The sequence below is a fragment of the Ailuropoda melanoleuca genome, chromosome 6 (assembly GCF_002007445.2).
Source record: "Ailuropoda melanoleuca isolate Jingjing chromosome 6, ASM200744v2, whole genome shotgun sequence".
Classification (NCBI taxonomy): Eukaryota; Metazoa; Chordata; class Mammalia; order Carnivora; family Ursidae; genus Ailuropoda; species Ailuropoda melanoleuca.
The window spans coordinates 105,155,270-105,180,734 of record NC_048223.1 but is presented as its reverse complement, the minus strand read 5'-3'; the positions used below and the strand labels follow the sequence as shown (position 1 = coordinate 105,180,734).

Below are 25,465 nucleotides of genomic sequence, written 5' to 3'. Positions count from 1 at the left end.
AGAAGGAGGAATTTCCTCTGCCCGTTAAGGTCCTTCTACTAGGAAGACCAAGAATCAAACTGCCATGAGATAGATTTTTTTAACAGGAGAAAATCAAATTTAGGTTCCTCTATAAGGGGAACCCATATAGACGCGGAAATTCCAAAGACAGTGAGGCGACAGGAGGTAATGTGAGCTGAGGAGCGGGGTAGGGGCCTGAGTATACAAAAGGGAGAAAGACCCATCACCGGACGTTGAAAGGAGAAGTCTGGAAAACGAAACTTGCCTTACTATGCAGAGAAGCTTCTTAGGTAAAGAGGAATCTCTGTTAATAGCTCTCTTCCTAGTGCAGGCAGGCGGTTGAGGGGGAGGTGAAGAGCTTTTCCTGAATCTGCCGGGAGCTTGCTTGCTTTTATCTCAAAATAAAGTTCCTGCCAAATTGGCCCATCTTGGGGCAGCCTGCCCTTGGCCCCTACAAGCCCATTCCCCTTCCCTCCCCACCCGCCCCCAAAACTCTGCCATCTGTCCCTGATGTAAGGAAAGCTCTATGAGCAACAGCAGAAGCTTGAAAACAAGAGTAACCTGGGCCAAGGGGGTCTATTTTTAGCACTTTGTCTCACCGCCTGTTTATCTGTGAGACTCAGCCTAATGTCTTCCAGGCGAGTGTTAAAGTTATTTGGCCGGCTCCGAGAGGAAGGGAAATAGGTGATCTAAGACCCAACAGCAGCAGCGATGATAGCCATTTGGACAGTGTGTTCTCATAATTTCCCCAAGGCGCCTTCTGTGGCGTGCGACTCCCCCAAAGCCACTTCATGCAGCATTTTTTCAAACCGTTGCCGGCCACTTCCACTGGCTGTGACATTGCAGCACCTCACAAGTGGAAAAGAATATGTTATGGACTTCATAACCCATTAAGGACCACCGGGGTGGTGCGGCCGCTGTCCCACGCGCCGAATTCACAAACAGGGTCCCACTGCACAACGGTAAACAAGCTTTGGATCCTACAGCGCCCTCTACAGATGGAAGCGGGCAGTCACCATGCTCCTTTGTGCCGGGTTACTCGGGGAGAAAAACAAAGAAACATTGGCTTATCGTTCAATTTGCTGAGTTATTTTAATCCATTCAAGCCGCAAAAAAAGAAAAGGGCCGACGTCGCGTCTCGATTTATATTTCCCTCCCGAAGACAAAAGAGGTGGCCCCTGGAATTCCGCCGCTTGTAAAACGCGCCGCAGGAAAACGCACTGCCGACGGGCGGTGATTTAACCCCTTCCATTACGCCGGCCCACACGGACTTTTAAGGGCGTCCTCCCCGACACCCCGTACACCCGCGCTAGGTGACTCCGGTGGCCGGAGCCCGACTCGCTCGGTCACCCTCCAGTTCTGCTCGCCCCTCTGGAGTTTCGGGGGGTCAATGGGCCGACCTCTGCGGCGGCCCCGGCTCCGGGCCCCCGCAACCCGCCTGGTCCTCCTTAAGAAGCTTCCGCTGCCCGGAGTAGAGGCGGGTGTTTTGTTCTTATAAGGAGGAAAAAGTTTCTGTGACATCCAGGAAATGAGTAACTCCGCAGCCTTTAGGGCCGCGCAGATGGAGGCCCGAAGGCAGGAGCCGGTCGGGGTGTCGCCGCCCCCGTCCCCCTAAGTGCCGGGCGGGACGCTCGGCCGAAGCCGCCCGCGAACCGCGGCCTCCGGGCTCTGGGGACCCGCGCGCACAGCGGGTCTGGCGCGGTCCCTGCCACTACCGGGAGCTGGACGAAGGCCAGTGTAAGTCCCGGTGGTCCACCTCGCGTGGTGGGGGAAGAGGAGCGCGGGGCGGGGGGAACGCGGGTAGGCGGCGCTGCGCCCGCGGTCTGGGCGCGGAGCAGGGTCCCGAGGGGCGCGGGCGGCTGCTCCGCCCGGGGTTGGGCTGCTTGGGGAGCCCCGGCTGCGTGGTCTTTTGAGGCGCGCGCGTCCTGCGCCCCCGCGTCTCCGCTCCAGCCCCGGGCGCGGACCCCGGGGGCACCTCGCTGCAGCCCCGCGCGGCGGGCAGCTCCTCCTCGGGGCGCCCTGATTGGGGCCGCGACGTTGTGCCTGGTGCCCCGACGATCCGTTACTTCTGACCGTCGGAGCGGAGTGCCGGGGCAGAAAGACAGGCCAGATCACCGGCCCTTCGGCCAGCCTCCTTCCCCTCCTGGAAGGAGGCAGGAGAAGTGCAGCGTGTTTTTTCTCGGTTTTAGGTAGTGAAGGTATGGGGTTGTGGGGGCCGGATGAAGCCGCCACAGCTTCCTCTTTCGAGACTATTAGTGGAAGAGACCCCACGCTGTGCAGAACTTTCTCTTGCGGATTCAAATAGTCTCTGCTGTCTGACCCTTAACCCCATATGCACCCCTCCCCAGTTGTCTCTAGCTTTCTGCTTCCAGGTGAAGGGACTCAGAAGCCCCAAGGCCAAGCTTCCCATCCGAAACGCTCCTCTTTAAAAACCAACCAGGAAGGGAAAATATTTCACTGAGCCGCTCAGGGACCACACGTTGCCATTCTCATCCTCTGCCTGGTTTGAGAAGGCACCAGGTTCAAAACAAAAGAGCTCCAGATTGTGGCAGATCCGAGACCCCGGTTCTTGGGATCCAAATCAGTTTGTGAATCCTGTTCTGTTCTCTTGTTACTCTTCTGGATTTGACTCAGGGCCCTTCGCTTTTACAAAACCAGTTCTGCCTGGGAGAGGCTGCCAGGTTAAGCTGATCTGAGGCTGGTGTAGTCACAGGTCCAGGTTAGCTGTGAAAATGGCATGGCAGACACAGGTAGAATTGCTGCCCTTCATCTCTTTATTAATAATGGGCTGTGCTCTGGAGTCGTCCTTCCAGCCTACGTGCCTAAGTGGCTTTCATTGTTTGCTAATTCCCTATGCCTGCTGCTGCTCGGGGCCATTCTGCCCTCATATTTTCCACTTGTGGGTAACCATAAAGTGGTTATACTGACTCTCTGCTTGCTCCCTTGGGTGGATGGAAAGGCCTTTGTTCAAATGCCATACCCTAGCTCCATAATTTTCAAAGATGCGGCAATTTCAAGCTCTGGCTTTCAGGGGGCAAGGATCTGAACTTTTAACCCGATGCCATCATCCCAGAAGTTGTCACCTTACCAGGAATGGCTCCCAGCTCCTGTGGTGCTCAAAGGGAAACAAAGAAGAGGGTGTGGGGGTGAACTTTTTATCTGGGGGCAATGACAGGGAAGAACTTCTGGTAGAGGCTTCTGGCAAAGTTGCCCACCTGAGAAAGTACTGTCTGGGAGAAAACTGGTTTTGGGGATGCTGGGGTGCCTCAGTGGGGTAAGCCTCTGCCTTCAGCTCAGGTCATGATCCCAGGGTCCTGGGATTGAGCCCCAGTCAGGCTCTCTGCTCCCAGGGAGCCTGCTTCTCCCTCTCCCTATGCCCCTCCCCCTGCTTGTGCTTTCTCACCTGCGTGCTCTCTCTCTCTCTCTCTCTCTCAAATAAATAAATAAAATCTTAAAAGAAAGAGAGAAAACTGTTTTGTATTTTTCCCTTCTTGAACCCCTGGGGTCAGTAAAGAGAAAGAAGGTGGGGGATTCTGTCTGATGGAGGAGGTACACATCTCAGTGGGAGGCAGTGACCAGCAGAGCCCCTGGAAGGGTAGTGTTGGGCCCCTGAAGGGAGTGCATGAGCTCAGTGCTCCATGCCATCTCTTGGAAGGGACAGCACTGCCAAAGGAAACTGGTCCAGAGGAGAGGGGATGGCAGGGTAAGGGGGCTCTGCAAAGTGCGTCTTGTGAGGGAGAAGGAAGTGAACCGGCAACATTTGTCTCCGGGATGAGAAGCCGAGGGGGCTGAGGCTGTGGCCTTCAGGAATCTCCGGCACTGGCACTTGAGAAAAGGAGAAGACTTGCTCTGTCTGACCTCAGAGACTCACGGATTAGGAGAGACAGGGAGACAGGTCTTACTCAGAAGTAAGCAGTAACTCGCCAGCAGCTAGAACTCCTCACTGGGTAAATGCACTGTCCATGCCTGTCACCAGAGATAGCTGGCTGTCAGCCACTATGAAGGAGAGACTCCCTTCAGAGGCCAACACTGTGGCTCCACATTTGGGGCTGAGAAGTCCCCTCAGTAGGGATGAGGCAGTAGTGGAGCTTGTGGGGTTTTAACAGAGAAGTGTCCTAGAGTGCTGGGGAGCTGAGGAGCAGGACCTTATTGCTGGGGAGAGGGATGTATCCGAGAATGCCAAGGGATGTTAATAATAACCACCAAGGCTGTTGCTAATATATTCTGCTCCTGGTGTGAATTACAATAAGATGTACCTCGCTGCAAGAGGATGGCACCTTGGTGACATTTAGGGTACTACCTTGGGGCCTCATCTTAATGGACATGGCCGAGGCACATAGCTGGACAAGTACATGGGAGCTGGATTCATCCTCACCATACCCTGGCCAGGTGTTCTTGAGCAGTACACCTGTGCAACCTTGCACAGCAGCCCTGATAACCAGCCACTATTGAGGGCTTAACATTTATTTGCCAGGCTTTCTCCCCCCCCCCCAAACCACTTTCCTTTCATTAAGTCATTTAATTTTCATAGTAGTCCTATGAGGTAGGCACTGTTATCCCCCTATAGATGGGGAAGCTAAGGCACAGAGCAGTGAAGTATCCAGGAGTCTGGAAGCTGAGTCCCAGTCACTGAACATTCACAGAACAAGAAACAAGTTAAGCTTAAAAAGCTAGTTTGGGGGGGCGCCTGGGTGGCTCGGTTGAGCATCCGACTCTCGGTTTTGGCTCAGCTCGTGATCTCGGGAGTCATGGGATCTGCGCAGTGCCAGGCTCAGGGGGAGTCTGCTTGGGAGCTTGGGATCCTCTCCTCTCTCTCCCTCTGCGCCTCTCACCCCTCACACACTCTCTCTTGTTCACACGTGCTCTCTCTCTCATAAATGGATAAATCTTAAAAAAAAAAATAAATAAACTAGTTTGGTTGGGGGCCCTTGTGGGAAGAAGGAAAGAGCAATTGCTTTTTTCTTTGTCCAAAGAAGAAATACCCACTCTCTGCTCAGATGGAGAAAAGATGGAAAACTCATCTGGCAGCAGAAAGGCAAGGAAAGAAAGAGCACTCTCAGCCTTGACAGCTCATGGGACGCGTGGCCCAAGTATCAACTGACTTTTCTTTTTAATTGCTGGGCAGTGTGAGGTGGCAAATCCAGTTTGGGGCCTGACATGAGGGTGATGAGTAAGTGCCACCTGTATGTGGTGCAGAGAGAAAAGGCCACAGCTACACGGGGCCCCTGACCTAGGCAGGAAATGCCCCCAGGAGTGGAACGAGGTGGCGAGTGTCCAAACATGCTGTTCTAGCACTTCCCACCCCCCAGTCCCCATCTGTTCCCTCTTCCCTTCCCTGTCCAGGCCCTATTCACCTGCAAATGCCTTTCCCAAGCTTGTTCAGGAAATCTTTCCCCAAATTCCATTTCACACCCTCATATATCACTTATTTTCCACACCGTACATTTTAGCACTTACGCAGCCGAAATGAAGCATGTTACTACATACTGTCTACAGACAGCAGTTTAAACAAACTAGCTTCTCATCCAATGAGGGTGCCTCAAAGTCTCTTGGGAAGGACCAGCTGGTACCCAGCAGATGTCGCATAAAGGTGGTATTTATGTGGATCATGTCACCTGTCCCAAGTCTAGCTCTTAGCTGTGCCTACTCAGAAACCCCATCTCCACAATTTTCCGACTGGTTTGGTCTTGGACTACTGAGTCACCTCTAGAAGATCCCGGAAGTGGGTGTGCAAATTAGAATGCTAGTTTATTAATTTGGAAGACTTAATGACCATCACCATCACGCAGACTAGATAGTATCTGGTCCCTGCGTCCTGGGCGAGCCACATGGGAATCCAAAGATCAGCTCGTGCTTAGCAAAGCAGGAGATGGAGGGAGGGGGATGCCTAATAACACGGGACTCTCTTGACTTCCGTGGACCTCTCATCAGTGGAGAGATACCTGCCTGGTAGACCAGTACTCCAGTCAGCCTGGCTGTGTGGGTCTCCTTGGCCAGTGTCTCAGGGGCAGTGTTTACCTGATAGGATTTCTCCATTTCCTCTTGCATAATTTAGCTATTTTTACTTTACTTACTTAATTTGTTTAGTGCTTTATAAGCTTTAGCTCCCAGCTACATAGAGTTTCATTTGCATAAGTTAACCACTATACAGTTTCAGGGTGGGAGGCCAGGCCAAAGGGGTAAATGCTGTATGCAAATTAAGAGGATTTGGTCAGGTGGCCTGGATGGGTCAACAGTAAGCCAAGCACAGAGCAAAGAAACATGGTCCCTAATCACAGATGCTTGGGGAAGTGGAAGAGCCCAGACTGGCCACTTAGGGCAGCCCCTGTGCGAGCATGGGTGTGAAGCAGTACTAAGGCACTGCTCGCCTTGGCTGCCTCGGGTCAGCTGGCCTGCCCGGATGGCCTCTCGGGATTTAAAGGGCTCTCTGTGAGCTCTGTCTGGCCCCGCATGGCTCATCTTTAGTAAGCCATAGTGTTCAGGTGCCCCAGCGCCAAGGAAGTGTGATCCACATGGGCTTTGGGGTAGGGTGGGCTTGGGTTGAGTCCTGGCCCCACTGCTCAGTACATGGATGTTCTCTGTATTGGGGCAAGTGCTTTGACTGTTTCAGGCCTCAGCTTCATCATCGGTAAAATGGGGATGACCACTCACAGGACATGTGTAGAAAGCACTGAGCACTGTGCCCAGCCCAGATTCTAATCGGGCTAGTACGTGCTCTTAAAGACAGTCGAGTTCAGTCGAGGATCCACATTCTCTGCCCAACTGGGACCCCAGCTTCCCCATTAGTGCCACTGATGTCTGGCCAACGGACAAGGCTGTAGGGACCCAGACTGTCCGAGAGGCTTAGAAGGAAAGAGCTCATTGGTGCCCTTGCTGTGGTTTGTTCAGAGCTGAGGACAAAGCTGCTAGTCCCCACCTTTCCACCAACTCTGGGAGGGAGAGTTGGGTTTGACGCTTGGTCTGAGCAGGTGTCCTTCCAGAGGGAGAGAAGGGTGAGGTTTAATGGGCGAGGAAGAGGGTCCTGCAGGGGTGCCTAAGAGGTCTGTAGGGCCCTCCTCAGCAGTTTGGGACCTGTGATATTTTCTCATCGAAAGCATATTTCCCCTCTATCCAGTGGCCCACCCCCTGACATCAGCAGAATGGAAGCACCTGGAAGGTGACATCACTGTTGCCCACGGCAACACCTCACCTCCACCTTAAGGTAGACTGGGAGGAATAAGAACCATCCCAACTGTAAGACACATGTTGAAGGGAGGGAGCACAGAAGGTGTGACATCCACAGGTCTGTTTCTCAGGGGCTGGGCAGGGGGAAGAGGGAGGGGCTGCAGTTCAGAGGTCTAGGCTGGGAGCCAGTTGGTGGTCGGTCTCTGGGCCTTGGGCTTGGCCCACGGGAATAGAGCTCAGTGCTGAGGGCTGCAGTCTTATTTAGTTCTCTGAGCTGTGACTTAGAGCAAAGAGCATGACTCCTTTCAGTAACTTCTGGCAGCTTCCATGGCCCTGGGTTTCCCTTCTACAGCCTGAATCTGGTAGGGGAGAGTGGGAGGTAGGGGATCAGTGATAGGGAGATCAGAAAAGTGGCTTTCCCTTCTTCTCCACCCTCACTTCCAAAGGAAGGTGGGAAACAAGGATGCCCATGTCCTCACTACAGGGACTGACTTAAGAGAGAGGACCTTCATTCATTGCTTGAGTATTGGTTGTGCATGTACAATGTGCAAGGCAGTGAATGTGCTCGGGATTCATTGGCTTCATGGAGCTTTATAATCAAAGGTACGCAGAGAGGAGGACTGTGTGGGATCCGCTGCCCCAGGAGTTGATACCAGCTGGGAACAGAAGCAAGGTCTCACAGCTCACCTCTCACCAGCTTTGGCACGCCCCATCGAATTTCAAGTTGGCCTAAACTAAAGCTGTGGAATCCCTTTCTCCCCAGTAATTCATACAGGGGTTTGGAGGTGGTTGAGATATACCCGAGATTTGGGGAGTGGTGTTAGAGAGGACTGGCATGGGTGTCAACTGTGTCCTGCCAAAGAACAGAATCCCACAAAGTCTGAGTGTCAGAGGTCAGAAGACAACAGGCAGACCACCTACTCCAGGTCCCCTTCCGCTCTGACTCTGTGGTATTAGCAGTTGGGCTCAGTTTCTCTGCCTGTCTAATGGGGATAGGAGCAGCCAGTACCAGAGAAAATACAGAGCACTTTAAGATCCTCAGATGGAAGTCCTGGAAAAAAGACAAAGCCCACAATTCTCAAATGACTCATTTGCAGGTGAATGCCATAGTGGTCGCCTGGCTGCCTGGGGGGAGGGCTCAGCTTTGGAGCTCTCCTGGGCTACTCCTCTCTCCCCCAGGTCATTCCCTGAAGTGGATACAGGAGAGTCTCCTCTAACCTGCACCAAACCATGGGGAGGGCGTTGTCGTAATTCTGGTCCTGCTTGTTGGTACAAAACCGTGTGCTCATAACAAACTGTTCTCCTGGGAGCCTGTTTCAGTAGCCGTCTTGTCTTCGTCTTCGCAGCAGTCAGGGACCCGCCTGAAGGTCATGAAAAGGTCCTTTGTTTGCTGAGACTTTGTTCCAGAGTCAGTGAAGGGGCAGGACCACAGCAAGCCTGGGCTGGAGGGGAAGAGAATGGGGATGCCTAGGCCCTACCCCTGCTTGCCACTCCAGAAGGCACTTTCTCTCTCATGCCTTCTGGCAAAAGGCACTGTCCACTGTCAGGAGGGCCCTCCATCCCTTGTCCCAACGCACTGTCCTTTCAGCAGAAAAGCAGTCTCAGACATCTCAGGTCACACCCAGAGTCTCTGGGTGGGAGGGGCCTTGAACGCTCATTGAGTCTCACTCCCTGCTTCATGCCCACATTTCACTTAAATTGTCAGTGCCTTGCCCTAAACGGTGCAGGAAAGGCCATAGACGCATGTAATATTTCACAGATAATCAAGTCAGTGAGCAGCACAGCATGATGGGAAGATCAGAAGCTTGAAGGGCAGTCCTGAGTTCGAATCCCGATGCTGATGGTGAGCAAGTGGCCTCGCCACTCTGTGCCTCAGTTTCCTTATCTGTAAAATGCGGATAGTGCCTCTTTCAGGAGTTTATTGTGCAGATGAGACCCATAAAACATTTTGCACAATGCCTGAATCTCTATAAATGTCACACGATGGCTGCTGTTTTTTAAACTCTTCCATGGGGTGTCAGGGTCACGGGGCTGGGCTGTTCTTTCCCAGAAAGGGAGAACTGCTTGCCAGTCCACCAAGGGTTCTTCTCTGCTGCTTTTCCTGAATTTGCTTCAAATCCTGTATCCTCCATTTATCTTATATTTCTGTAAGGCTCTCAAGCAAGGAAGTGGGCGTCAAGGGGAGAGGCAGCTGGGGGTCAGATAAACTTGTGTCAGGGTTCATTCCTGGGTCGTTTTCTTGGTAAACACGGGTGGTGAGTCAACCTACAGTTCGAAGAAGGCCGTCCAGACCTGAAGGAGCTGAGGTCTGTCTCCGGGGCCTTGTCTGGAAGGGTTTTTGCACACATTACCCTAGGCGTTTACCGTTCTTAGCACTTTGCTTTTCTAACTGCAGAGCGCCTCCCAGGAAGCAAAACCTTACAAGTGACTTCATCAGGGACCCCCCACTACACCCCCATTTCAAAAGCAGCGAGATTTTCTTTCCCCCAACTTCATTCATTCACTCAGCAAGCATCAAGGAACCCTTGCACCGTTAATGCCAGGCATCAGGGACCCTTGCACCTTTAATGCCAGGCATCAGGGACCCACCATCAGGTGCTCAGAAGGCCTAGAAGAATGGTCAGTGTCGATGCTGCCAGACGGGGGGGGGGGGGCTCAAGCTGTGAGCTCCCCAGGTGCCAAGCTTCCTGCTCTCCCTCTGTGGTAGCCCCTGGGGCCTTTTGAAGAAACAGGGAGGTAGAGGAGACAACCAGACCAAGTCCCCAGGCTTCTGGAATGCTGCAGGGATGTCAGTCACCCCCATCTCCCCAGAGGAGTCCCTAAGATGCAGGATTTAACAAATCAAAGCAGAGACCTGGGCTATCACCCATACCAAAGCAGATAACCATGTCCTTTACGGAGCATGACTATGTATGGGGCCACCATGCCAAGAAGGAGGTACTGTTGTCACCGTAAGTGAGAGATTAGGATTCAAACCCAGGCCCTCTGATGGCAGGGTCTGGCTCCTTCGCAGCTATGCACTGAGCCTCCGCAAAGTGTTAAGCTCCTCAGCTGAAGATCTTGGGCTGTTTCTTTCTGGGTGGCCTTGGGGTGGAGGATGTCCCTGTGAACTTGGCAGTTTTGGGGGGGCTGCTTGCCGCCTGCCCAGCCTGACCCACTCGTTGCTATCGTTGGTTCAGGTGCCCCTGCTATGTGCCAGGCACCACCTCAGGCAGAAGCCAGGGCAGAGCGCGGGCATCATTCCATCCCCGTGGCTGGTCGTCGTTTTGTCTGATTCACAGGGAAGAGGACTCCGTGCAGTGCGAGACGGTTCTGGGGGTAGTTTTGCCAACTGTTCGGGACTTAGAGTCTAGGCCCCCTGCTTTCCCGGACGGGGAGATCTGGTTTGCCCTGACTGAGGCGGCTCTGGAGAGGGAGGGCAGGCCGACTCTGGCCCTGGTGTTCAGCGCAGGTTCCTGCAGCAGAGAGCACAGGCAGAGAGGGCCCCACAAGCTCTGAGGCGCTTTACAACTGGGCTGGCCTCCATCTTGCCTTTGTGTCTCCTGCTAGTCCCCTTTATTTAGATGAAAGGGGTTTTAGATCTTTGCAGGCACAAAGCGTGTGTGTGTGTGTGTGTGTGTGTGTGTGTGTGTGTGTGTGTGTACGCACACGCAGGAGGCCCAGAGCTCTCTCCCTGGCCCCCTCCCCTCTCCCCCTCCCCCAGCCCAGCTGGGGCACAGGCACTGGGTCCAGTACCGCCCAAGCCCCGGGGGACCAGGGTGGGAGAACAGCCTGGGATTTCACTGTGTGGGGGCTAGAATCCCTCAAGCCGGGGTGTGAGTAAGAGACAGCAGGATGGGGGTGGTCGGGGGCGGGGGGAACTGTGGAAAAGTCCTGGGGGCCCTTGCCCTCCATGGAGAGGCCAGGTTGTCTTTGTGAGCTGGTCTATCTTTGTTCTCCTCCAGGGATCACAAGGAAGGTGGCGCCCAGCAGCCTGGTTCATTCCATCCATCCCCAGCTCCTCTGTGAGAGGGGAAGCAGGATGGCCAAGGGAGGGCTTTGTCTCCACTTCGTTTTCCTTTGTATTTTCTTTCTGTTTCCCGCTCAGCCCCCTCGCAGACCCTCCCCATTGAGCCAGCGTGTTCGCTGTTGTCTGGAGCCTGCCCTCTGTCCCTGCGGCCTGCCCTCTGTCACTGCGGCCTGCCCTCCTGGCCCTCCCTGCCCCACAGCCAGAGTGTGGCTCTTCCGGAGCATTCACCGCTTTGCTTGGAGGTGGGGGCTGCAGAGAACACAGGGTGCAGGGAGAGAAGGGGGCACATCTGGGGAGCCTTGGCATCCCTGCCTGAGGTGGGTGTTAACGTTCCCTCCCAGCCAGCGCTCTTGTGGGCGAGATGGGGCCCGGGGGCAGAGGGAAATTCTGAGAAACACGAGCTCAAGCCAAGCCAACATCTGACTGTATATGAGGGCTGCTTCACTGTGGGAAGTGGTTACCTCTGTGTTTCCATTGTTAACACGCCCCTGTGATTTCAGGTCCAGAAATCTGAGGTGGCAATCCGGGAATCAAGGGACACGTTTTGGTGCACACTCGCTGTAAGAAACGCATCCTTCCTGAGGATGGAGGACATGTGTGCTTTCTTTTGAAAGCGGGTGTCTCCAGAGCACAGGATGGGAGCACCCTGGTGGGTCCCCGGGACCCCACGCATGCTTGGTGCCCTGAGCAGGCAGCCCTGGAAGTTGTGGGGTAGGACCAGAGCTCAGGCGGCTCACGGTGATAAAAGAGCAGGACGGGGTGAAGCAGGGAGATGGCGGGTCTGGGGCTGTGGGCCTAGCATGGCCTCTGGCTCCTCTGCTCTCTTCCTGTGAGACCGTGAGCGAATGCTCCGCCTCTCAGCTCCAAGGGCTCCCGCCTGTGGAATGGGGCTGCTGCACCGGTGAGCCAAGCCAAGTAAGGAGAGGCGGGGGGGGCAAGCACTGTGGGGCCCCAGCTATGGGACATCTCCAGGATGCCATTCGCCCGAGGCACCAGGCTTAGCCACACTCAGAAGGGCTTACTACATATGTCGTCCCCCTCCCCCCAGCTTGTTCTTGTATCCCTTTCAAAAAAGAAGAGTTTGTCTCAGGAGTTGGGTGTGGAGAGGGATCAGGAAGGCTCTTGTAGGCAGTTTCTGAGATGGGCTTGCTGTGAGGACCATCGGGTAGGGTTTGGGTTGTGTGCTCTGGACACGGTGCAGGGAATTGGGGGCTATATAGGAGGTGTTCAGGGGACAGTCAATCATCTGAAGTGGCCAGGGCAGGTGGGAAGGGAACTGAGGGGTCCCCCGAGGCTGGGTGGGCCAGGCCCCGAACATCAGTCTTAAACCTCTGACCCATGTCTCATGGAAACTAGAACCCAATGAGATGGAGGAGGGAGACCTCTAGGGATAAGGAGGCCACCCGGCATGCCTGGGAGTGAGGGAGGGCCCGGGGGAGCTGATGCCAGGGGCCCGTGCCAGCCAGGCTGGGGAGCCCCCAGCGTGGGTGCAGAGCAAAGGCTGCCTCAGAGGTGGCAGGGGAACAGGGTGGGCGAGGAGGCTGCGCTTCGAGACTGTTCGCCTCCCACAGCTGCTTTGACAAAACACCACAAACTTACTGGGTGGTGAAACTACAGAAACAAACCTCTCAAAGTTCTGGAGGCCTGAAGTCTGAAATCGGGGTACCCGCAGGGCCACACCGTCTCCAGCTCCAAGGGGGGCTGTTTCCTTGCCCCGTGCAGCACACGGGGTCTCCAGGCCTTCCAGGCCGTGGCAGCTTTGCTACAGCCTCTGCCTCCAGCTTCTAGCACCTTCTCCTCTCTGTCTGTTTGCTCCTTTTCTGTCCCTTTATAAGGATACTTGTCACTGGATTTAGGGCCCATCTGGAGCATATGGGCTGAGCTCATCTCAAGGTCCTTAATTTAATTACATCTGTAAAGACCCTTCCTTCTAAGTAAAGTCACATTCACAGGGTCTGGGTGTTAGCCTGTGGACTTACCTTTTTGAGGGTCAGCGTTCAACCCACTGCAGCAACTGTTGGATTCAGGGTGCCCTTGGGGGAAACAGGTGAGAGAAGGCTGGATGTGGGCCAAGACAAAAGGCTGCTAGGGGAGCCCCTTCCTGTCTCTGGGGTCTGCAAGCTCCCTGCCATGCCTTAGCCTCTGTGACACCAGGCTTCTGTCTGTCCCAGGACACTATGATTTCCCATGATGTGCTGTGGGGACACCAGGCAGCATGGCTGGACGGAAGGACACCATGTCCTTCCTGGGAGATTGATGGCTTCCCTGCCTTCTCCGTCTGTTGCTTGCCAAGGGATGTGTATGAGCTGCTGATGGAAGAGCGGGAACAGGAAGGATGTGGGCTCTCCCACCCACATCGGCGGAGTCCAGGCCCCTGTCCTTCCTGCACTTCGGCTGACCAGCTGCATGACCCCAGACCGGAGGATGGGGTTGGCATCCTGGTGACTTTTTGGAAACCCCTCCCCTTCTGAAATCAGGCCTTGAGGAAACTTAGTGCTTTGGCTGGTGTGACTCGGCACCCTCCGTGAGTCCTGCCAGTGTGCCCACAGACCATGACAGCAGAGCTCACCTTGGCGAGAAGGCCACTCCCCTCACAGTGTAAACTTTGCCATGGGCTGTCCTCCACCAGGCATGGCAGGGTGAGGTGCAGGGGCTGTCTGTGCTTTCTGCTCTCTCCCCCACCCCGACCAGGGTCCAGTCTTGACCTCTGCTTCTTCTGAGCCCAGGATCTCCCCTGGGTTAGGGAGGGGCAGCGGGGGTCCAGTCCTCCAGTCCTGGGGACCACAGACCTTAGACAGTAACTCCCAGTGCTCCTTGTGCGTACCCGATAGGCTACGGAGTCTGTTTTCCTCCAGTCCCTGGAGAGGCTGTGGAGAAGGCTTTATGTAAATCTCTAGCGCAGGCCTGGCTCACGGCCCGCCCTCATAAATGCTGGTTCTGATTATTCTGAGGGTGGCTGCTGGGATGACTGGGAGACGCTGGAATACAGTCAGGACTGGGTTTGGGGAGAAAGGTCAAGCCGGGGGGCTATTTCAGGGAGTCCTGTCCACAGAGAAAATAGTAAGGAGGTGGTGTTGCTGAGGGGGAAAAGTAAGGAGAGTCCCAGGGTCAAGGGCAGCCTTGAGGATGCTTGGTAGGGGCTGGGGAGTGCCGGTAGCCAGGAGAAAGGAGGCACATAGAGGGGGCTGGGGCCCAGGGCCTGCAGGCTTTAGGTGGCCCACTGACACATTTTATTTGGCTTCCATGGCTTTCAAAGAATTTTGAAATAGAACCCGACCTTGTAAAATTGAGGGATGTTGATAAAATCCAGATTTCTGGCTTCTCTTGGGGAAAAAAAAAAAAAAAAGATCGTGCCATTCTCGGCACACGGCACATGCGATGTGGTGGCTCTCCTTTACACAAAGCGTGTGGGACCCAGTTGACCCTGTGCCCATCACTTGCATCTCTAGGATCCGCAGCCTCGTCCATTTACTACGGGACCTTCCCCACCCCGCACCCCCACATTTGGTCTTACAAGCCCTGCTTTTGGGAAGGGTGACTGGAAGGAGGGAAGGGAAGGAGCCCAGTGGCCATGAGGGTGGCAGGTCCAGGGCAGGCGAGCCTGGCTGGAGGCCAAGACAGAGGTTCTGCTGCGAGGAGGGGTGGGGTGGAAGGTGAGGGGGTTGCTGTAAGGACACGGAGAAGAAGAGACACTGGGGGCCCAGCACCTCACCCTTCAACCCATTTCTCAATTACTCTTTGTTTGTAAAGCGTCCTCTTCCTTCCTCTTTTCTCACTTGCTGTCTTTGCCTGCCCTCCCTCTCCTACCCAGGCTTGAGTCCACAGGACCCAGCCCCTCCCCAGTGCCGCTCAGCCCCTCCCCTATCCCCACCCCCATTGGGGGTGCAGGCAGAGAGGAACCTCAGGGAGCGATGGCCTTGCTGGGGGGCGGGCCCGTCTACAAGGCCTTTCTCCTCTCCTGCAGGGGACTCCTGTGCTGGAGGGTGGGAGCCCCCCCCCCGGGCCTGAGTTAGGTGAAGAGGAAGGAGTTTGTGGAGACATGTCACTCCCACAGCGACCATCTCCTCTCTAACACATGATTAGTCAGCTCTCACCGACATACTGGGCGGCCTGGTGCCCTGGAGGAGACAGGAGGACATCCAGCTTTGGGAACTTGCTGGAACTGTAGCCAGGAAGGTACTGGTGGGCAAAGTGACGCAAGGGAAGAGCGAGAAGGTGGCCTGACCTGCAGGAGTTCTGAGAACGGAAAGGGAGGCCTGCACCCAGGGGCAAGCTCCCTGAGGAGGGGCCCCTGAGCTGGCCCTGAATGAAGGTGCCCCTGGGCTGGGCGGGGAAGCTGACACCAGTGTGCAGCGTGGGCTCTGCTAGAAAGAGGCATGGAATGGGGGATCAGACAGGCCAGACCGCCAGAGGAGAGCCTCACCAGGGCTGCAGACAGACTGCTTGCTCATGGGGCCCAAACTCCACCCCCAAGACTCAGGGTCAAACTTTCTTATGGTCCTGTTTCCTCGAGGCACAGCCAACCTGATGATCTGGTGGTCACCCCTGGCCATGATGCCTGGGAGGTGGCAGGGCTCGCTCATCCCCTGGGAGGGTGGGGGGAGTGCAGAGGAAAGGGGGACAGGCTCACTGCAGACAGGGAATCTTAGAAGCCGCACAGTGGACCTTTCTGATCATCAGTCTCTTCGTAAGATAGGTTGTTGCAACTCCCTAAGTCATGCTCTGAGAACCAAGCGACAGAGTACACGCCGAGTACTTAGCTTTGTGCGTGCTGCCGTCGATGAGAACACAAGCGCCCGCCGTGCCTTCTCAGCTGTCTGTCCGTCCATGAATCCCTGGGAGGGCCTGCCGCCTGGGCCGCTTCGACCCTACCCTCCTGCTCGGGCGAGTCTCCTCTTTGGGTCTCTTTAGTTTCATCTGTAAAATGGGGCTTAGATGAGTACAACACTAAATTCTGACTTCCTTGAATGTGTGGCTTTATTGCCCCCGAACAGCCGTGTACCTTGCCAGCTGGGCCTGAGAAACTCGGCACAAGGCCGGGCACACAGTGGGGTGCAGCCCAAACTTACTGACAGCTTGGCCTCCTTTGGTCCCTTCTTCAGAGCATGCAGAGTGAAGCAGTGGGAAAGGGACCCAAGGAACGCCCCGGGGCCTGGGCTGCAGGTGGCTTCCCCTGCCATCAACCCCCTCCTTTCTTCTAAATTTATAAGGAAACCACCTCAGCTGCTCCTTTCAGCTTGGAAGGGGACGCCGGGGCCGGGGGACGCCGGGGCTGGGCGGCTCTTGCTGTTGTAATTAGCAGAGCTAATTGCATCTGACCGGCGGGGCAAGCTGCAGGATCGGGGCTGCAGGGACACCGCAGGAACCACACCCTCCTCCTCCCTGGAGGCCTGCCTGGCTTGGGCAGGGCTGGTTCTCAGAAGTGAGTGGGTGCTGGAACCACCCGAAGGGCTCGTTACAACATAGGTGCTGGGCCCCGGCCCTTTCGGATCAGCAGGGCTGGGATTGCACCTGAGCATTTGCATTACTAACAGTTCCCATGGGGTCTGCCCAGTAGAGACCACATTTTGAGAACCACTGTCCCAGGGGACTGCTGGCTGCTGAGAAATGGGTCCTGAGGCCACTCCAGCCAGCGTCAGGTGGGGGTAGGTGGGTGAGGGGGCAGAAGCGGTGTGGATGAACACAGGCTCTCACTGCTCCGGGTTTGCTGTGGGAATTCTGTCTGGAAGGAGGGGGCTGCTGGGACGTGGAGCCAAAGGCTTGCACACCCACATCTCCCCTGCTAGTGAACACAAGGAAGGCCCACAGACAAAGAGGGGCCCCCAAAGAACAGAAATGAAACTGCGTTTTCGTCACCTACTGCTCGTACGCCATTGACGTTCCCCAGCCCGTCCAGTCCTGTGACGGTCCTTGGTGGCTGTCTGCCTCCATGTGTGGATTGTGGTGTTCTTCCTGCCTGCGATCGTGCTGGGCTCGTGTGTGTGAGCCCTACAGCATCCAGAATGTTCCTTGTGCATAGTGGGTGCTCTGGAAACATCAGGGTGGAAAGAACTTGGGCTTTCCAGGTGGAAGCGGATAGAACAGACGGTATCTCAACCCAGCTGTGCCTTTTCTAGTCGTGTGGCTAGAAAACTGCTTTTTGTCTCTTGGGCTTGGTTAACCCATCTGTGGGTTGTTTCTCGGGCTTGGTTAACCCATCTGTGAAACAGGGATAGCACCCACTTAGGTTATAGGGGGTCACTGTGCACCCAGCACATCCTAGTGAGGGCTTGATAAATGGAAGCATATCTCTATTAGACAACTCTTAGTGGCATTCATTTGGATTAAGCTCTGATTGAGGTGCTGGGGGGCTCTGGGGAATGCAGGAGTGACAGACCCCAGGGAACAGAGAGTCCATCTGGGGTTTCTCCCCGAGTCTGAGGCTTCTGGCCTGGTGCGGAATAAGGGTCTGAGAAAACCATTGGTCTGGGCTGACCATCCGCAGCCCTGTGCCCTAGCCCCTGCTGCCTCGTGACCCTGGCTCTTTGCCAGGCTAAGTTTAGCTGTGACCTGCATGGGCCACCACACTCCGTGGGCAGGAGCGGGGGTGGAGAGGAACTCTGCAGGTTTCCTGCCGGCTTCCTGGCAAGCAGACAGACAAAAGCCCTCAGAGTGACCCACGTTAATGTTTAAGCTGAACCCAGCTGGATGTCTTGGGCCACGTGTTGGGGTAGCCTCGTAGGGGTGAGAGCTTTGGACCAAGGCAGAGGTAGACAACTTTGAAATTGGAGAAAGGGGCCTTTTGGGAAGGTGTGTGTGTGTGTGTGTGTGTGTGTGTGTGTACATGTGTATGTATTCGTGGTTTGGAGAGAGCCCCCAAATACCTGTGTGTCCCTATGGTCTCCAATAAAAGTCACACCACTCTGGTTCCTTCTCCTCATTCTTCTGGCCCTGTGGCCCCCAGGGCAGTGTTCCCTGTGGCTTGGTTTGGGAAGGGGAAATAGAGGTTCCAACTTGGCCCCATCTAGTGATCAATGAGCAGCCTCAGCCTGTTCCCCATCCCTTAGGTTGCCATAGGCAGAGCTGGCCTGTCCAGACGTTAAAAGGAGCAAAATGACAACTGGGAGGGAGTTGATGGTTTAAGTAAGGAGTGAGTCAGAACTCCACCTCTGGGAGGATCCAAGGCTTCTCCCCTTTGCTGGGGGGCAGGGTGGGCAGAGTGGCACGCCAAGGGACAGCTACTCTACAGGAGCGTTTAGTGCTTTCAAAGCACTTTCGAGCGTGCTTTCCTCCGCACGCTTGGCAGGGCTGGTGTGCTTAGCAGGTGAGAAAACAGAGGCCTGTGGAGGCCTAGAGGGAAGGAGCGGATGTTGAAGGGCATCGACTCTGTGCCAGGCTCTGTGCCAAGCACCTGAAATGGATTATCTCCCTTAACTCAGCCTTCCTAGGAGGGAGGGTCTGCTGTTAGCGTCATCTCAGAGGGAAAGCCATGGAGCCCTGGAGAGGCAAGACCCCTTGGCAGGAAGTAGAGTCACATTTCAAACCCAGGCCTGTCTGCTGCTAGAGCCCAGCCTCCTTCCCCTTTGTCAGCCCATTGCCCTCATGCTCCAGTGAGTCTGGTAACCCTACTCCTGTCAGTGTCACTGACGGCTGCTTGCATCCTGCCAGAGTAGCTTGTAGGGGCATCTGTGGGGCCCCTCAAGAACCCCTACAGGCAGGGTCACTGCATTTCCCCATCCCATCACAGATACCTTTTCATGAGAAAACTTGCTCAGGGGCAGGCATTTTGCTAAGGGCTTTATATGCATGATCTCATTCAAGCTTTACAACATCAGGTATGATTATGCCCTTTTCACAGATGAAGAGACTGAGAGTCTAAGAAGTTGGGGGATTTGTCCAAGGTCCCATAGCTAGTACGTGCCCATGCTGGCTTCTAGCCCCATCTTGGCTACTCCAGAATCCATCCTCTTAATCCCTTGCATACAGAGTTGATGGCTCCAGTTGGCTTGGAGCTTTGAACCTTGCCTGGCCCGGTACAAGGAAGCCATTACAGCCCTTGAACAAGGCACGAGGATGCACACAGCCCCGTGGAAGCTGCTGGGGAGAGAGAAGGAAGACCTCCCAGTCTTGAGGCTTGATGATGGCGCCACTCCCCACTTGCTGACGTCCTACCCTGAATTGGTGTGGAGGCTGACCTCCAGGGTCAGGGGCTCCCCAGGACTATGACTGTGACCTGTCAGGGTCTGCTGTGCCCAAAGGGGACTGCCTATAGTACAGGGGCCCTCAAGGGCCTCAGAACCTCCAAATTCTCTCCCAGCTGACTGCTGCCTGGTGCCGTGCTACTTAGCACCACACGCCTTGATCCTAAAACCCGGATCCCTGTTAAGAAGCCAGCCTCACGGCTTTGCCTTGGACCACCCCAGCAAGACTTTCCATTGAGGTTTCTCTCGTGGGGAAACCAGGGCTGACCTGTTTCTGCAATTATCTAGCAAGCCGCTCCTTGTCCTAGGGAAGAAAAGCTGGCTAGCTTCGCCCTGGACCTTTTCCTCACCCCACACCCTTTCCGGCCTGATGTCCTGCACTTTCTCCTGTCCTCCGTCTCCTCCTCAAGTTCACCTCTGAGGCCTGAATGTGTGTGCGTGCTGAATTCTGCCGGTGGACCCCGCTTTCGGTTCCTGCTTGCGTGTCCAGCTGTGTATGGGATGGAATCACATCTGAGCAGCAGGCTTTACCCACGTGTGGCAACTCAGCTCACGTACATCCCAGCCCTGCTGGCTAGAACCTGCAGACGTGTCTTTACCTGATGCCACGTCCCTGTTCCTTGGCACCATTAGGGTAAGAACCAGAACAAGTGGTTTCAGGGGTGTAAATTCAGGGTTAGGGAACGGGGCTCAAGCAAAGTGGAGAAGCTCTTATCAGCCTGCACTGGCAGACAGAATGTCCGGGGGGCCCTCTGTGTTCTCTGCTGTCCAACAGCCTCATTTGGCCATTTGTTCTCCTCGCTGAGGTTCCAGGCACAAAGGGGGCGGGGCAAGCATGGCAAAGGCCGGTTGTTACTTCCCAAGGTTCCTTCCTGGGAGGAGAGGGCGTGATGTAAGGCTTATCCTGTGCGACTGTGCCTGGAGGACTTTCACGTGGATGGTATTAAAATGCAGATTCTGGTTCAGTAGGTCTGGGATGGGACCGAGGTTCTGTGTATCTGACTCCCAGGATTGTGAAGAGTTAGCCCTTCTCTGAAAGTCACTTGAGATCTAAAAAATCCGTTTGTCCTGGAGGAATGGAGTGTCTCCCTTCACAATTAAGAAGTCAGATTTAATGTTTAGATGACTCAGGAGAGGATATCCAATGACTCGGTCACTCTGGCTGTCTCCAAGATTGCCCTGGGGAGAGACCCAGGAGAAGGCCAGGAGGTCAGAGTCTGAATTTGGGCTGAGGTCTTACTGATCAGAAGAAGGGGTTTACAGTGGCGGAAGACAAGGGCCCAAAACTGCTTCGGAAACACTTGCTGTTCAAGGAGTCTGCGCTCTGCACCATCCACTGTGCCGGGTTTGCGGTCTGCGTGGGTCACCGCATCCCTCGGTACTGTGGCCTGCGCATGCTCTGGCTTTCCTCTCGTCCAGTAAGGAAACTGGGTCTCAGAGAGGTGTGTTAACATGCCCAGGGGCACACAGCTAATCAATGACAGGGATAGCTTTGGAACTCAGCCTTCTTGTTCTTAACCACTAGGCTTTACTGCCTTAAGGAAAGTCACATTCACCACAAGGCATCACTGAGGAGAGGTGGGTTGAAGTAGAGGAAAACAACTCAAATGGACTGAAACAAAGCGGAGATATTGTTGACTTAGATGACTTTAAAAGTCCAGAGGCAATGGCTTCAGGCATAGCTGGATCCAGGGAATCTGCTTTTGTCTATGTTGGCATCTTTCTCAAGCAGACCCCCCTTTGAGGCCTAGAGAGCCCCTGGCAGCTGTGATCCTGTTCCCTGGCAAACTTAGTCTTTCTCCCATTGGCCCCAACAAATCCCACCTCTGTGTCCCTCCCATTGGCCCGAGGGAGGCCCTATGCTCCTTAGTGAATCCATACTGTGGGGACCGGGGTACAGAATAGCTTGGGCCTGTGTTATATGTTCACCCCTGGAGCTGGGGGGCCAGAAAAGGGTTGGCTCCTGGGGAAAGTGCGTTGCTGCTTCCAGAAGGAGGAAAGCCTGAGCAGACAAACAGGACAGCCTCCACAAGTCGCTCAGCCAGGATTGCTGGCTTTCAGGGCTTTGTGGTTCTTTCTTCCAAGGCTACCCCGAGGCACGGGACGAGGGGAGACTGAAGGCTGGGCGGGAGAACTGTGAGACTTTCTCATCGGCTCAGTGGGACAGAGGTTGGAGTGAGGGTCCGGGGAGGAAGTGGCATGGAGGGAAGCTCAGTGTGACCATTGATCTGTCTCTCTGTCTGGCAGGAAAGTCCCAGCCATGGCTCTGGGGCTCTTCCGGGTGTGTCTGGTGGTGGTGACAGCCATCATCAACCACCCGCTGCTGTTCCCACGGGAGAATGCCACGGTCCCCGAGAATGAGGAGGAGATCATCCGCAAGATGCAGGCGCACCAGGAGAAGCTGCAGCTGGAGCAGCTCCGCCTGGAGGAGGAGGTGGCCCGGCTGGTGGCCGAGAGGGAGGCGCTGGAGCGGGTGGCGGAGGAAGGCCAGCGGCAGAACGAGACCCGCACGGCCTGGGACCTGTGGAGCACCATCTGCGTGATCCTCTTCCTGGTGATCGAGGTGTGGCGGCAGGACTACCTGGACGGGCCTTCACCGGAGTGCCCGGGCGGGGACGAGGACGAGCTGCCCGGCCTGGAGGGCGCCCCGCTGCGGGGCCTCACCCTGCCCAACAAGGCCACACTTGAGCACTTCTACGAGCGCTGCATCCGGGGCGCCACGGCCGATGCGGCCCGCACGCGGGAGTTCGTGGAAGGCTTCGTGGATGACCTGCTGGAGGCCTTGCGGAGCCTCTGCAACCGGGACACGGACATGGAGGTGGAGGACTTCATTGGCGTGGACAGCATGTACGAGAACTGGCAGGTGGACAGGCCGCTGCTGTGTGACCTCTTTGTGCCCTTCATGCCCCCCGAGCCCTACCACTTCCGCCCCGAGCTCTGCTGCTCCCGCCGCTCCATGCCCTTGGACCGCCAGGGCTACGGCCAGATCAAGGTGGTCCGGGCCGACGAGGACGCGCTGGGCTGCGTCTGCGGCAAGACCACGCTGGGGGAGGACATGCTGTGTCTCCTCCATGGCAGGGACAACCCCGCGCGGCCGGGCAGCGAGCTGGAGACCCTGCTGTGCGCCGGCGACTCCCCGTACCTGGACACGCTGCAGGTCATGAAGTGGTTCCAGACGGCCCTCACCAGGGCCTGGCACCGCATTGCCCACAAATATGAGTTCGACCTGGCCTTCGGGCAGCTGGACTCGCCGGGCTCCCTCAAGATCAAGTTCCGCTCGGGGAAGTTCATGCCCTTCAACCTGATTCCTGTGATCCAGTGTGACGACTCGGACCTGTACTTTGTCTCCCACCTTCCCAGGGAGCCCTCCGGGGAGACCCCGGCGTCCAGCACCGACTGGCTCCTGTCCTTTGCTGTCTACGAGCGACACTTCCTCCGGATGACATCGAAGGCGCTGCCCGAGGGGGCCTGCCACCTCAGCTGCTTGCAGATCGCCTCCTTCCTGCTGTCCAAGCAGGGCCGCCTGACCGGCCCCAGCGGCCTGGGCAACTACCACCTGAAGACGGCCCTGCTGCACCTCCTGCTGTCCCGGCGGCCGGCCGACTGGAAGGCCGGGCAGCTAGACGCTCGCCTGCACGAGCTGCTCCGCTTCCTGGAGAAGAGCCTGCTGGAGAAGAAGCTCCATCACTTCTTCATTGGCAACCGCAAGGTGCCCGATGGCATGGGACTCCCTGAGGCCGTTCGCAGGGCCGAGCCTCTCAACCTCTTCCGGCCCTTCGTCCTGCAGCGAAGTCTCTACCAGAAGACAGTGGACTCCTTCTACGAGATGCTCAAGAACGCCCCGGTGCTCATTAGCGAGTACTCCCTCCATGTGCCCTCCGACCATGCCAGCCCGCCCCACAAAGCTGCTGTCTTGTAGAGCGTCCGGGACCCAGACGGCCAGGACGCAGGGCACCCCACCTGTCCACACCTCTGGGGGCATCTGCAGGCCCTGTCGAGGGAAAATGGCGGGTTTTGTGGGGTGCCACGGCTCAGCCCAGCAGGGAAGCCAGGCCCCTCGGTACAGAGGAAACAGAATTTCAAGCTGGAAGCTGGTTTACTTTCATGCCACTTGGGCCTCCTGGTGAAGTTATTGTCCGGGTTTGGTCGACCCTTTGCAGCTTACTTTTGGATCACCCCGAATGGCCAAGGTGAGGACAAAGTCCTCTCTGGACACGGAGCTACAGACAACGCAGACACCGATTCGGGTGTCATTTTTACACCCTGGGTCGGTCTTTACTTCAGTATCAACAGAGGATCTGCAGGAAGGCTGATGGGGGCCCATGTTAAGACCCCCGCAGCCCGTTTCCAGTAATCCTGGCCCCCGGGCATCTGCAGCCAAGGCACTAACAGGGACAGTTGGAATTTTCAGCTTCCATCCCCACCCTGCACAGTAGGGGTCCAACTGCAGCTGCCATGTTTTAAACTATTTGGAGAAAAGGCCTAGAAGAGATTCAGGGCCCCAAGGGGCCAATGTCTGTTGCACAGAAGTGGGTACTTGGTGGCAGAGAGCAGTTTCAGTCAGCCGCTTATTCAGCTCTGTGTTTCACTCAGGGTGCACCCCCTCCCCCAGTGTGCTGTGCCCTGAGCACCGTAGGTGCCACCTACCATGCTGGGGACAAGCTCCGCAGCTGGTCTCTGACCATCCATGTGCTGGGGGAGGGCGGACCCTGAAAGTGGAAGCTGCAAGAGACACAGGGTGACTGGGGCAAAGAGCAGAACCTGTCCTTGGGTGCTGGGGTCTGCCGCTGATGCCCAGTTCAGAGAAAATGGCAGAGCTGAGGAGTGAGGGAGGGATGCCAGAGCCCTGAGTTTTCCTCAGCAGGGTCGCAGTCCTAGAACCGAGCATGCCGGGAGGCAAGAGGAGACCCAGCTCCGTCTGTTGGTCGCAAGACCTGTTCACTCCAGTGGAGCGCCCTCCCTGCACAGAACCCCCCTTTCTGGATGGGCCTTGCCAGCCACACAGATGACCAAGACCCGAAGAGGCTCGGCTGACTGGGAACACGCAGGGCCAACACTGCCGACGCAGTCCCCAAACCCCAGAGAGGTCACCTCGGCACTGCTGGGGGAGCCGGCCCATCTCCAGGCCTGCGTAGGAGGGTTGGGAAGCCACTCCTCCACTTGTGGCTTCGCTGGCCTTTTGGGATTTCCTGCCATGGTACTGCCTCAGTAACCCTGCAGCAAGCCAAGGGGGAGGCAAGAATGAATGCACCCGAACCAGCACCTGGGTTCCCCTCCAGGGTTTCAGCGGGCCAGGCCTGCCGAACCACAGACCCCATTCCACGGGGATGTCAGGCTGCAGAGGACCCTGTCCCTCACCCAGGGGTGCTCTCACCTGGCTCCAGGGGTCCCGGAAGATGGACGGTCTGCCTGACGGGGCTCACTTGCTCAGGAGGCTCGGCTTGATGGGGCCCTGAGGCCTGTAGCAACCCTTCCATGTGAGCCGGAGTCGGACTGCGCAGATGTGGGTCTGTGTCTCTCCAGCGCCCCGGCAGCCGGGCTGCTGCTGGGAAGGATCATGTCCACGTGGCCCCCAACAGTAGCCCCAAGCCCCCCATTCAGTTGTGATTTGTTTCCAGAATTCGAGGTGAATTTCCGTATTTATTATTGCCCGTGCCTTGCCTTTCCCCTCCCCCTTCATCCTTATCTTATTGTGCTTAAAGGAGACCCCACAGCCGGGAACCAGGTTCCAGAAGCCAAGACCAGCCTGAACCTCCCTTGGCTTCCCCTTGGCTTCCAGGAGAGAAAGTTCACTGAAAAATTACTTTCTGGCCTTTTGTTTATCCAGAGACAACTCGACGGGGCAGTGGGGATCTTTTATGCGACAAAGCTGCTTCTGAAGCAGAAAGCAGCAGAGCTCTCGGTGTTTCATGCTGCCTTATTTATATTAAAGGAAGAATTAAATTCTTGCAAGGAGTAGAAACTGGTCACAGTGTTTGTTTTAACTTCAGGAAGTCTGTGAGGTTCCCTGGGCAGAGTTGGGGAGCAGGGAGGGTTTCCTGTTGACCAGCGGAAGCTTTCACTCGCTTTTGAGTCTTAAGCTTTCAGGAAGCTTTAAAAAAAAAAATAACAA

The 25,465-nt window shown here is 55.9% G+C and overlaps 1 protein-coding gene across 3 annotated transcripts; it reads left to right on the top strand.

The window, feature by feature from the left end:
• Nucleotides 1–1,483: 1,483 nt before the first annotated feature.
• On the top strand, nt 1,484–25,311 carry ITPRIP (inositol 1,4,5-trisphosphate receptor interacting protein). Of its 3 annotated transcripts, none has more exons than XM_034663244.1 (3): nt 1,484–1,737; nt 19,139–19,987; nt 21,601–25,311. In XM_034663244.1, the coding sequence occupies exons 2-3, from the start codon at nt 19,956–19,958 to the stop codon at nt 23,270–23,272; spliced, it is 1,704 nt and encodes a 567-aa protein (XP_034519135.1). In that variant the 5' UTR covers nt 1,484–1,737; nt 19,139–19,955; the 3' UTR covers nt 23,273–25,311. The 3 variants fall into 3 exon arrangements, with proteins under 3 accessions (XP_034519135.1, XP_034519136.1, XP_011234734.1); XM_034663245.1 differs by lacking the exon at nt 19,139–19,987 and adding an exon at nt 8,924–9,007; XM_011236432.3 differs by lacking the exon at nt 19,139–19,987.
• The last annotated feature ends 154 nt before the right edge of the window (nt 25,312–25,465 follow it).